The sequence below is a fragment of the Ammodytes marinus genome (genome assembly GCF_949987685.1).
Source record: "Ammodytes marinus genome assembly, chromosome: 1".
In the NCBI taxonomy this organism is placed as follows: Eukaryota; Metazoa; Chordata; class Actinopteri; order Uranoscopiformes; family Ammodytidae; genus Ammodytes; species Ammodytes marinus.
Window position 1 is genome coordinate 19973847 of NC_137230.1, and position 13033 is coordinate 19986879.

Sequence of the window (13033 nt, forward strand, 5' to 3'; positions counted from 1 at the left end):
TGGTATTTATAACTTATCATTTAGGCTAAATCTGTCCATAGTGCATGCAGCTACACATTTCAATTGTACACCATTCTATCTAATTATATAGTTGATTTATGAATATTTCTTTAAATAAACACAATAAAAATACTCTGTTTATCGTTTGTTATTGGTGTAATAATTTCTACCCATGCTGTAGCCTACTTTTCATTAGTAGGCTACATACGTTTTTCTCAGTGAAGTCATGCCTTAATCAGAACATCAACTTAGAGATACGTCCCATCCATGACTTAATTACACTTCTATAAGACTCAGTAGTAGATTTTGATCTCTCAAAGTATACTCATAATACACTGCACCTACATTTGGGGCTTCAATATAGCCTAGTCCTGAACGAGTCATGCTATCTTTAGTCAAAATCCATCTGCACCCAGGAGTTATGAAATGGATGACACATTCTTTACATGAAATCTAAAGCATAAACCTTTCCAGAAATCAGGTTGGGGTTCTTTGGCAAAAATCCACTCGGCACCAACTTTCATGTGTCCATCGTAGGCTATTTGGCATTACCAGTAATTAGTTTGAAACAATTAGCTTTCACAAGTCTGGTAATCTTAGTATTGATTTGCCTTTAACACACTATCTTTAAGGACAAACTCAATAGGACTTTGATCAAATAGATCAGTAACAGTCTCACAGTAGTGCATGCTAAAAGAGATATGACAGCAATTCATAACTGTATTCATAGTTTGCAGTTTTATTCCATTACAGGCAGGGCAGTGGGGGGAGGAATAAATACATTCTCATTGTGGGGCAGGAAAGGAAGGGAAGCAAACCAGGTAAACATGGACAAGACATAGTTGAATTATTCCTCTATCAATATAGACCAATTTGTAATTCTGCCAATAGTTTGAATAAATAACTTTCTTGAAATATTCTTTATTTTCTATATGTCAATACTGACCTCTTTGTTAATATAAGCATCTTATTATATAGTTGATTTCTACATGACTATTGGAATTACATTTTTTTTAGACATCTGCATAAATAATTACACATATAAGATGGTGCTGTACACATTATGGTGGAAAGTATTGTAGTGCTTTCTTTCAGCAATGTATTGTGTGTGACAACCTGCAAGCAAAGCTACTGAACGTAGGGAGTTGCTGGCCCAACCTTAGTGTAAAGAGTACGGGAACTGGCTGCATGATTTGAGTATAGTGTCAGATTGTAAACTGTCTTGAAGTGTCCGCTGTGAGTAACCACAGCAACATCTTATTCTAAACAAACAGAGGGACATGCAAATCGCCACGGTGACTCCAGGCTTTGACTGTGGCGCTGCACCAAAGGTCACTGAGCAGCATGTCTCACCACTATGAAACATTTGTAAAAAGAGCATATTGTAACCATGCTATGGTAGAAGAATGTCAAATACTTTTTTCCACACGGAAAGAAAAAATGCTGAAATATATAACTCATTATGTTCGGGATAGTCTTACAAGTCCTGCACACTAACCCCCCAAAAACTGAGATAAAAGCCACTGACATCAAACCAATTTGTTGCAAGAGCAATAAGGATAATAAAACCATCAAATAAGCAATAAAAGTGACAACATTCACTGTAATAAATAATGCAAATTGTGAGCCACCTGTTACAACCAGTGTGATATGGCAGAGTGTATGCCACATACAGTATTTAGGAATGGCATACACGTAATGTTCCAGCCCATTCATTCATTCAGTCCAACCTCAAAAATGTTTGAGGTGAACCTTATTAAAGGGAAGCTAACACCTTGACGTCCAAGATGACAGAACAAAATAAATCATATCCTGGGAAACTTTAGGACACAGAGTTTGGTCCCATCTGGTGACCTGGGCATTTTAACAAGCCTCTCGAATGTTTGAGTTCACACATATCAGTAGTTTCTATAAATGGTCAGAGCTTATTTGCTGTGATGACAAGATTTGTTCTATTACCAGCCATGCTACTCTGAAATGCATAAAAACATGCAGACCCTGACCTGGGACACACTGCTAAGAGCTCTTCAAAGAGAATGGTACAGTAGTTATGAGACTAGGGCAACTATTAGCAAGTTCATTATTAGTTCAAGCCCAGGTACAGAGGTTGTGTAGTTTAAAAAAAAATGAAAGCCATGGCAGTGTTTTGAAGGTCAGGATGGAATTTTTTCCGTGGTGTTGATGTGTAACAGTCTAGATGGGAACCGACAGAATGGCTAGGGAAGGAGATAATGAACTTAACATGTTTTTTTTTAAATAAAGCAATATCCATATACATATACAAAATACATCTCATAAATACATTTGGCAATACAATGTATACATTTTTTGGCAAGATGGTAGGGTGGGGCAAATTGAGCAATGTGGTTTGTGCAAGAGTTTCCAAATGTCAATCGTAGTGGCTTATTGACAATTCCTCTTTAAGAATAAAGAAAAGTGGGGAATAAAAACGTCTTCATGCACTATAAAGGGTAACCAAATTACTCAAAAACATCCATAGGCATCTGTAATAACTTTATCACAATCACTAAAATTTTTAAGACACAATAATTCTCACCAATGTTACACAATTACTTTCTTTCTCAAAGTCAATTATTTTATAGACCTGAGGAACATTTCATAATGTCTTCTCACTATGTCCTTCACATTCCTGATTTATTTTTTTATTTTTTATAAAATAATAAAAAGCTGAAGCTGCTAAGGGTGCAGGAAGTTGTACAGTACATCAACACAGATGATGTGCCTATGCTAACCTCTTCTACAGTGTAAGTTTTTGAATCCCTGCTTAGTTAACTATTCTCCCTTTGATATTGTTACGTCAGGGAATTGATGTAATGTTGATACGTCCCCACGTGGGAGAGACGATATTGATTTGGAATGGCATCATAAAGCTACAGTTATTTATATTTACCCAAAAGCTGTACAGCCCCCTGGCATGCAGAGAGAGGTATTTTTTCATTTTTTAAGTCATTGCAATAGTATGAAAATGCTATAAACAGCGTTTCGAAGGAGACACTTGAAGAACTTAAAAGAGTTTTTGAGTTGGTAATTCTGTCATTGGGTCTCTTGATGAGTGACTGCATTCCACTGCATGCATGTACTGTGATATGTTTTTAAAATTTGTATGACTGCACCTCCCAAATTAGAGCAAAGGACATCGGAGTCTTGGAGAGCACACTACACCATAGATGACAGTGTGTTCTCTTCAGGACAGTGGCAAGGGGGAGATGTTCGTAGGGAGTGTATGGCTGGCAGGGCACCCTCTGCGGGGGAAAGGTCGTTGAGCTCCTCGGATGACGAGAGAGGGAAAGAGGGTGACAAGGAGATGCCCGAGGAGGGGTCGGCAGATCCAGCAAAAGTGCGTGGGGGCTTTGGGACAAGGTTGGGCTCCAGTGTGGCTCTGGCCAGAAGTTGTTTGTCATCCAGCAGATGTCCATCACCCAGACCCTCACCGTGCCCACAGGAGCCCCGGCCTGACTCTGACTCGCCGTCAGACAGCTCCAAAGGCGGTGAGCTGCTGCCGTCCAATCTGAATAGAGAGTCTAAATACTGGGCGAACTCCAGCACTGCCTGGCTGGGGTTTCCATTGGATAGTTGGCTTGGAGGAGTAGAAGCTGCCGGTCTGGTCTCTGCACTTAACTGTTTCCCTGCTGTCGCCAGCTCCCAATCCCCCTGGTCTATAGCCATCGGTCGAGGATCCACTTGTGGGCTGAGGGGAGCATCCGGGGTGCTCCCTGGGCTGTAGAACCCGGGTATCTCTTGGTGATCCCCATCAGGAAGCATTTTTGTATTGGCGTTATGATCCGGTTTGAAAGGCTGAGCCGAGGCGCTCTGGTTCAGCACAGCCGGGGAATGGTGTCCACTGTAGCGAGGCGTGGCCGGAGACAGCCGCATAGGGTAATCCACAGGGGATCTGGACTCCAGTGGGGTGAAGAAAGGCCCGACCTCCCCGAGGTGCTCTGGCGTTTCTTGGCAGAGGCAGTCAGCAGCCAGCAGTTCAGTGCGAGAGCTGAGAGACGGGTTCTCCTCTGGGATTGGGGCGTCCAAAGGGAACGGGAGGCAACTCAGCATGGGGGAACCCCTCATAATAGCGGAGGAGCGTCGGGAATCTAGACTATAGAGGGATTCGGCGTCGGAGAGACTCTCCATGACAGCGAGGGGGGCTTTGCGGTCCCTCAGTTCCACCGTCAGGCGCTCCCGTGCTCCACGCAGCACCACTGGCACTGTGGGAGGGGGGCACTCAGCGAAACCATCCAGAGATATTTCAGACTGGGCACAAGAACTAGAGGAGAGGAGAAGAAGAGGGTTGGAGGGTAGTGATGGGGAAAAGGAAGGGAAAGGGGGATCCAAAGCACAAGACAGACATGATAAATGGATCAAAACAACTTACATAGGGTTAAGGAAGACAAAATGTAAAAGTGTTAGTATATGAACCATTTCTACATTCTACAGAGACTAATTGAACACCAGCAAACCATAACAAATATGGAAGAAAGAACAGAGAAAAGGAGAGAGTGGGATGCCAGGGGTGTATCCTATAGTGTAAATATGCTCCTGTATCGAACCTAACATCAAGTACAGGAGCAGTAACATCATCAATCAACCACCACTACCAAGAGTTCACACTGACTTGGGACAGGGGCTAAACCAGAGAGGACGAGGTGGGGATTGAATACTACCATACGTTGGTCTGTGCTCAGACAGCGTGCATGCGTGCATGGGAGAAGGGAGCACATTACTCAAAGTTAGTATTAGCATGCTATTCTTACCGTAACAATGGCTTTTGTCTTTTTTTTGTGGACAGACAGAAATGATGATTTTGAGAAAACAATAAAGTAGCAGTTAGTAGCAGTAGTATTGTTTAGTACTGGCTAGATAGTTCAATTACAATTGGACATATCCCTGTGATTATCCTTACAGTTTAGGAAGATATTTGCTCTATTATATAGTGTATTAAGTTAGAGGGGAAACTGCATATACAGAAGATCAAACACATGGTTTTGTATCTTGCAAGGTGCCAACACACCCACAGTGGTGCCTGGTATACTAACCGAACACTACTGTTCCTGCGGTGGTGGGTTGTAGGCGTAGGCTGCTTAGAAGTTGTTGATGTATCCACGAACATGGCCTCCGGATTCAAGTCCACTTCTGTGGGGCTCACCATGATCTTGGCTGCTGACAGCAGAGCGGTTTTCCCTTTGTTGTAGTTCTCCAGCACCTGTCACAAGCACAAAGGTATACAACTTGTCAGGTAAAGGTATGATGAGCACAAGCGAACCGGCAGGATTGTGCATTTGGGTAGAGAATCAATATGAACAGAACAATTGCAAAGGGAAACAAAGAGGGTAAAATGATTCCCTTACCCAGATTTTACAGGTTAAAACTCTGCTGCTGCTTCAACCAATATACATTAAACAAATATTGCTTACCGGCTTGTTCTTGCATAACAGAACCCACTAAATTATCTAAGACCAATCATTTTTCTACTAAAAAAATTTATCCGAGGCATCTCAATTTCTCAACATTTTTCTTTTCAGATATACCCCATTCCTTTAGTTTGTTAGCAGGGGGGATGAAAAAGTGGAAGGTTTAGATCAATCAATAGGTCAATATATAGTCGACAAGATCACAAATGACTATTTGTGTGATTGAATAACCCTTAGTGAGAATATATTGGATTTCAATAACAATGTACATACCACTACATCTATATTCAACTGCAGACACAACAACGTATATTATTTTAGTGTTAAAAAGCACATTGTAGTTCAGATAAGCGTTGGAGCAATCTAAAGGGGAGCTCACACCTACGCTTACTGACATTAAACATCCACAATGGAGTCATGATGCGTGAGCAAGAAGTACACCAGACATACAGTATGATGAAGAATAGTAAACCTTAAGAAAACTGTTTATGCTACTTCGCCAAATATTTAAAAAAAAACACTTCAACTGTGCTGTGTTAGTAGGTAAAAATCTGAGAACAACTAAAGCATACCGTAAACACAGACACACAATTACATATATATTTGGTTAACTTTAATGAGTTATAACACTTGGTGGAAGCACATTGTGGTGGAACAGTATGAGAACATGAGAACACATAAAATCAAACAATTCACGTGACAATAAAACATAAAATTACAAAAGTAAACAGAAATAAATGTGAACAACAAAGACACATCTTTGAGGGACTTATAGGCTCACTTAATTAAGTTAAATATGGCGTCAGACAAAGATGTTGAATATGTTTGGGTTATTGCAGATGGTTATGTTATGGTATCACAAATGAAAACAGGACAATGTTACATGTGTGAGTGTGACGAATGATACACGAGGACAGGCCTGCTGCAGGTGATAAACTACAGCAAATATTTGGCAACAACAACATTGGACAATTCACTATAAGGACAACGCCAACACGTGAAGTCAAAACAAAACAAAGTATGAAACTGCAGACTATATACCCAGAGAAAGAAATTCAAACTTTGATTATATACTTTGGAGTTTTGCATAATTCCGGGAATGTACTGCAATCCATACAGCCATATGACATATATAATTTATAAAATAAAAAATTACGACATAGCACTATGCAATGCAGAGTCATTAAATAAAAATAAGAAAATGGCAGATTTCAGTCTTGTTAATAAAAGACCTATAATGTGGAGTACAGAGTCAGTAATGAAGAGTTCATTAGAAAGTTGTCAGATTCGGTGAGAGGCAATCTTACAGAAAATCGGTGGAGCTGAGTTGAGTACTCCATATAAATCGCATTTGTTCCAATACATGGGGAAACAATACATGCATAGAGAAGAGCTGCAGCTACTGAAACACCCAGCCAAGAAGGAAAAGAAGTGCAGTAAATGTGGAAGACATTAGGTTGCCATGGACACTTTGCAAATACAAAGAAAACTTGTTAGCTCTAGAAACAGGGTTAGCAGGTTCATGCCACATCACTTGACCAAATGTACTGGAGCTGTATGACGAATGGAAAAGAATGAAGCTGGATGATGAAACTCATTAACAAGAGACAGAGCAGGTGGGTTTGGACTCAGGGTTGTAAAGGGCAACTTTTACTCCAAACGTTAAAAAGTTATTACATATGTTTTTTTTATTTTTGTATACCTTATTAACCTGCAATGTATTCCAGGGGATAGTTGTTATTATGTGCACACATCTGCTGATTTGAAAACTTGCTTTGTAAATATTTTCAATTTTTTAAATGTTTTCTTTCTGGAATGCCCTTTGACGGCATCAAGCGAAATTGCCTGGACTTGTTGCATCCAGCTGCAGGTTTTATGATTAAGTAGAAATAGCAGTAGTGGTAGTGGGGAGTCTTAATGGCTAGAGGTGCAGTTTTTCCAGGTTTCCTTATCTGATATACCAGTTGAGCAGTTTTTGTGACCCTTTTTGGTGCGACAAAAGGTAGCCTTTGGTTACATGTCAGCACCACACTTTTATAAGGACTGACACCAAATCTGGAGTAAAATGTCTCTCCTATTGAGCATCATGGGCACTACATAATGTCTTTGGTCTGACTACTTGGTCACAATGACAGCTTTTAACTATGAATTATTCCTTTAACAGACAACTTTTTGGATTGATAATTGTGCGGACTAATGCATGTCATAAAGTCTACGCAATAGAATCAGGACAGTCAAACACTTGTAAAACGACAGACCTCTTCTATTTGCGTAGAGCTATGTGTTGTTATCTTGACCGGAGGAATTTCTATCTCAATGCAGTTAGACTCGTCGGAAAGAGGAGCAGCAATTGCATCTGCACAAGGGTGAGATATGGGTGGGTCTGAATGGGTTGGTGGTGGAATGCATGAATCATCTTTAACTGAGAGTGTCGCCTGAGGGTCGGAAAGTGGGGGGATTAACACCAAGCACGGCTGTGAGGTAGAAGTACAGTCTGACAGAACAGGAGGAACAGACTCAGCATCTGAAAGAGAAGAGGGAGAAGCAACGACAGTGAGAGGGACAGGAACAGCCTCCGTCTCCGGGGGGGAGCTGGTGCAAGACGGCTCTTTGCGTTTGGGAGAGGAGGAGTCAGATGAAAGAGTACTAGAGTTTAGTTCTGTTTGTGAGGTCATGAACACAGTGTAGCTGGAGGTGGGTTGATTGACTTCCACTTCCTCTGGTTCCTTGTTTTCCTGCTCACACAGGGCACAAAATGGTTCCAGTACCTGCAGAAACACCACAAGCATCATACTACAGACTAAGCACAGCAGGCAGGCACACACGCAGGCGCAGACACACACACACACACACACACACACACACACTTAAGAATGTATCTACAGACAAACTTACACAGGGCTGAGCCACAAAAATGCAAAAGAAACCCATAGAAACTTACAACTTTAAATTTGCAGACACAAGAAAGTGAAAATCCCAAAAGTAAATCGATCACATGCAAACGCTCACATTAATACCATGTAACCTGGAACCATAAAGACCATAGGACACCATGAAACCAATCTGGAGTGAACATCTCCCATGCTTTGAAACTGGAAATAAAAGGTGTGGTAAGTTGTAGGTTAATTATAGGTCACATGCATAAATTGCCCATATAAAAAAAGGGTACTCAGTTTCAATCTTCCCAATCTCTCAAAAAAGAAACACATTTAAGGGGCATACCACTGAATTTTAAACCTCAACGTTTTTCTCTGGCTTCTTTGCATTTGTGTGCAGTACAAAAATAAATCACTTCAGAGTTTTGATCATTTTATTCTTGATTGCTACAATGTTCAGCCATGAGATGGGTAAGTTAAACTCCAAATGTTGTTTTTTTCCACACTGCTGTAGTCACAACTTCTCTGGACCTTACCTCTGTCATTTACTGCAGGCACTATTATTTGTTACAGCACAGCGCAGAGCAAATCACATCAGCAAGAATAACGTTGCTAAATATTTAGAAAAGATACCATAGATTGGTACAATCTCCAGATATATTAAATAATGTTGGTGGTCAAAAAAGTGGTATCCCCCTTTATGAGTAGTATTTGTGAATGCATCCAAATTTGTAAAGTTAGAGGCAATCCACACATATGCATCATCTGTCAATTCATTGTTGGAGATAGAAAAAAAAGATTCAAAAGTCATTTCACCAGAACTTTAAATCCCCCCTTCCCCCCATGCCAAATCCATCTGCATGCACACATATAAATACAGACCTTGTTTAGACCCTCCATCACCATGTGGGGCATGTGCTCATTTAGCATGGCGGGTGATATGATGACCTCATTGAAGGCCTTGTTGTCCCCCCACAGGGCTGAGTAAGTTGGCTCCTCCTGGCTACAGCTGCAGAGATGGAGAGATCAAGTCTGTAAGTCATTGTGAAAGACAAAGTTCCTTCAGTATCATTCACTTTCAATACCATACTACATGTGGAAGAAGCACAATCCAGGCTCACAACGCTGGGTGGGATATTTTGAGTCAGACTTTAGAAATGAGCACATTGTATAAAACCACAACAGACTCAAAAGGCTCACTTGCTGCACATGGCAAACTATAGAATGACTCAAAGTACAGTAAGAAGAGGATGAGAATATGATGAGGAAAAAGAAAAGAGGAGGAATATAAAGGTTTAAGAAACTGTATTGCAATGGTTATTTGCTTGAATTATCTTGTATAACATTAGCCACTTCTGCCTCATGGTTTTGCCCCACCTAATAAGATCGGTTTTAAAGAGGGCAAAACATAGCAGTATCAGTTTATCTAATACAGGTCAGAGATCCGATCGTTACACATATAGAAAACCCTTTACTTATAATTGGCTGCCAGGGGTGGTACATTTCAATGTGTTGTAGAAGCCACAAACCGAAACCGTATGTGTTATCTAACTTGACGTTATTGAAGGGAATAAAGATAACAAAATATAATTTGTTCCACGTATTCAACAACTGTTATTGACATCTCATACACTAGATACCTTATATCTTTTTCCAAGAAATATAGAATGACATCCAAGCGTTATTTATAAAATCACTTAAATGTGTTCTGCCCTTAGATTTCAGTCTGTATGTTTGATAACAGTGTTCAACAGAGTCAGTATCAAAATGTTATCATCTTTCAACATTATGGATACAGATTTTCCCTTTTAAAAATATATAATGCCAGACTGTAAAACACAGAACACAAAGAATATGAAATGAATTCAAGACCAGCGCAGTAGAGAGGGCAGATATAACTGGGAAATTCTCACACACACTGTCAACCCACACTGTCCCAGGAATGCAGTGTATACTTTTACCCACTTGAGCTGCAAGTCTTTTTATGTCACAGGTTTAAAACAAGTATGAGGTTTGCTTTGAGGGAAACTGTGTCCACACATCAGTTATACAACCATTCGTGAGCTGGATTCGTGGGTAAAAACAAATTTGTTTTGAAAAAAAGACAAGCTTTAAGAGCCAAGACCACTCGAGTGTAGGACTGGTGCCACTTCTGTAACCTCCAACAGCAACATAGTAGGAGTAGAAAAATAACATTTGGGGATTTAATTACTATGATTTACTGAACAGCTTTCGAGTAAAAAAAAATCTTCTCACCATGTCTCTGAAGGATGGTTGTGCACCACATGGATGATCTTGCCAGGAAGGTAGAGGGGGGTGGAGGCTGAAAGGGCAATGCTGAGGTCACTGGGGTGGAGCCACAGGCGACTGCTGGGGGGCGCTGCCGGCTGAGACTGAGGATCATCCTCCTCCACTGGAAGCTCGGATTTGGGGATGCATTTGGTGCCTCCCGCAATGATCCTCCACTGTTGGCAAATAAAAAAAATGCATTTTCTGTTATGCAACATATAACATCTACATCTAAATATATCTTGGGTAGAACGTATGTTTGTATGCCAGGGGGTTAACGTAATGATGCTTTAATTACAGCAGAGCCACTGTAACTGCAGTGTTCAGAGAGATTGTGTCCTCACTGTGGTTTATTCTTCAAAACTTGGAAAAATGCAAGATGTAGTGTGATGCTACGTTCGATGGTGCAACGAAGCCTTGGAGGCAGCGCTGCCTGGAGCTGCCTTGAAGGCAGCGCTGCCTGGAGCTGCGTTGAAGGCACTTACTCTAACCCTAACCATAACTTCCAGGCAGCGTTGGGAAGACAAAACACCAAGCAAGTGATGCTACGGCGTATACGGGATGGATTTGGATTGGCCAAATTTCAAATGTGTTGTGAATCTAATAACTTTTTAATAATCGATTTGTTTTGTATAAAGAGTTTTGTCAGTTTCTTTCACAAAGCATTCCACCAAATCATTGCAAGACTGAAAGATCAGATAATAGCATACTGCGTTATCTTTCTTATTTTCGTAGCAATTCATAGTAGGGGAGAATGGGGGAAATGTGAGACATCGGGCAATGTGAGACACCCCCTGTATCTAGACAACGGAACAAATTTTTGGTCATGCGAGATTTATGTTTTCAAGCCCCTCTCATTTCCCATTGGCCATGAAGGAGAGGGCCTCATGGTGATGTCCATTGCTAGGAAACATCCTGAATTAATGGGAGATGTGTACATTTGACTGATAAATCATTTTAGCTCGCTAATGTAAAAAGTGTCTCACATTACCCCATTCTCCCCTACAGTACAGTAGCTAACAAGTCCATCTGACTGTGTGTCAAGAAATCAAGTCACCTTTGGCTTGTTACTTTTCTGTAAGACTTCCAGAAGGTGGCGCCGGAAACCCTCTAGTTGTGACAGGCCCAGCCTAGGAGACACAAGCAGCAGAAATGTTAATTGAGGTGACGCCGCAGCTAAGTGAAGGGAACCACAGTATACTGGATATAGTAGAATAGATACCTCGGTACCAGGTCTTTTCCTAATACAACGGCTGTGACAAACTCTTTGGAGTACTCCATGGCATTCTCACTGGGTAAATAGAAGAAGGAAATGGTTAAATTATGTGAACAGGACGTGTGGAGAGAGTCAAAGTACAAACTAAGGAGAAGTTAGACATGTATTTGATGGGTTAATACAAAGAAAGCATACGATTTTTCTACAATAAATATTAAGGAAATCATTTTATCTGACTGTATCCACAAGGAATTATACTGATACAGAAAATCAGCAGGAGAAAAAATAAAAATAAAAAATCAGAAACCACTGAAAAAAGAAACTGTGCTGTGTTTCCAATAGGATAACCATGAAGAGGGTTAACCCAAAGCACTTGAACACAAGAGAATCATATTCAAAGCTTTTGCTCTGTGGGCAAATATGGGAGACGTTGGGTAACTTGGGCAAAAACAAGACGACAGCAGAAGGGTAGAAAGCATCTCACTTCTGCTTTTATTTTGATGACGGGGAAAGAATCATTAGAAAGCCTCCCTGACTAGAACTATGTGCATAGTTGAATAGAACAAGGGGTCAGAGGAAAACATGCTTTTGTAGTTGGGATAACTCATCCTTTAAGATTGGCGGTAGGGTTTGTGCTTCATGTGAAGTAAGATTTTCAGAAATAAAACAGAAAACCTGTTACACAATACATTTATATAACCTCCGCAATAGCTTAGTAATCCTTGGCTGTGTTACACGATACTCCAAAATCTCTCATAGGCTTTCAGTGAGTTGAGATCCAGTGACCTTGAAAGCCAAAGCATCCGATTGAAATCATTTTCATACTCGAACCGTTCACTGCCCCTCGGTCACCTGTATGGAAGAATCTGAGTGTTCAGTTTTCGCTACTCATTTATTCAATCATTTCCTTTATTTTGTTAGCCATAATGTATTATCTTACTGATTGAAGGTAACTAACTTGTAAAACTTTAAACTCCAAAAAGTGCACTGCAGCATTTAGTGATCACTTCCATGATTTGAATTACAAATACAGAGGGCACTACACTACATCCTGAGTATACACAGACAAAATGCTATTGAAATCTGAACCACTGGACCAAAACATAGTGGTTTATCATAAACATAACGTACAATACAATTTGCAAACCGAAAATGATAAAGTGTCCAATAAAAACTGATGGATAAAAAAAATCAGTGTTTGTGGTTGTTTAAAATAACTCAGTCAC

General features: G+C 40.4%; 1 protein-coding gene across 1 annotated transcript in view; it reads right to left on the minus strand.

The window, feature by feature from the left end:
- Nucleotides 1-762: 762 nt before the first annotated feature.
- The window catches only part of dagla (diacylglycerol lipase, alpha), a 37062-nt gene continuing 24791 nt past the window's right edge, over nt 763-13033 (minus strand). The window contains exons 15-20 of the mRNA XM_080025805.1: nt 11814-11882; nt 11649-11721; nt 10559-10767; nt 9185-9311; nt 5052-5218; nt 763-4282 (exon numbers count right to left, since the gene is read on the minus strand). Of these exons, the coding sequence (XP_079881931.1) occupies nt 3178-4282; nt 5052-5218; nt 9185-9311; nt 10559-10767; nt 11649-11721; nt 11814-11882 (1750 nt within the window). The 3' untranslated portion in view covers nt 763-3177. The remainder of the gene's footprint in view (nt 4283-5051; nt 5219-9184; nt 9312-10558; nt 10768-11648; nt 11722-11813; nt 11883-13033) is intronic.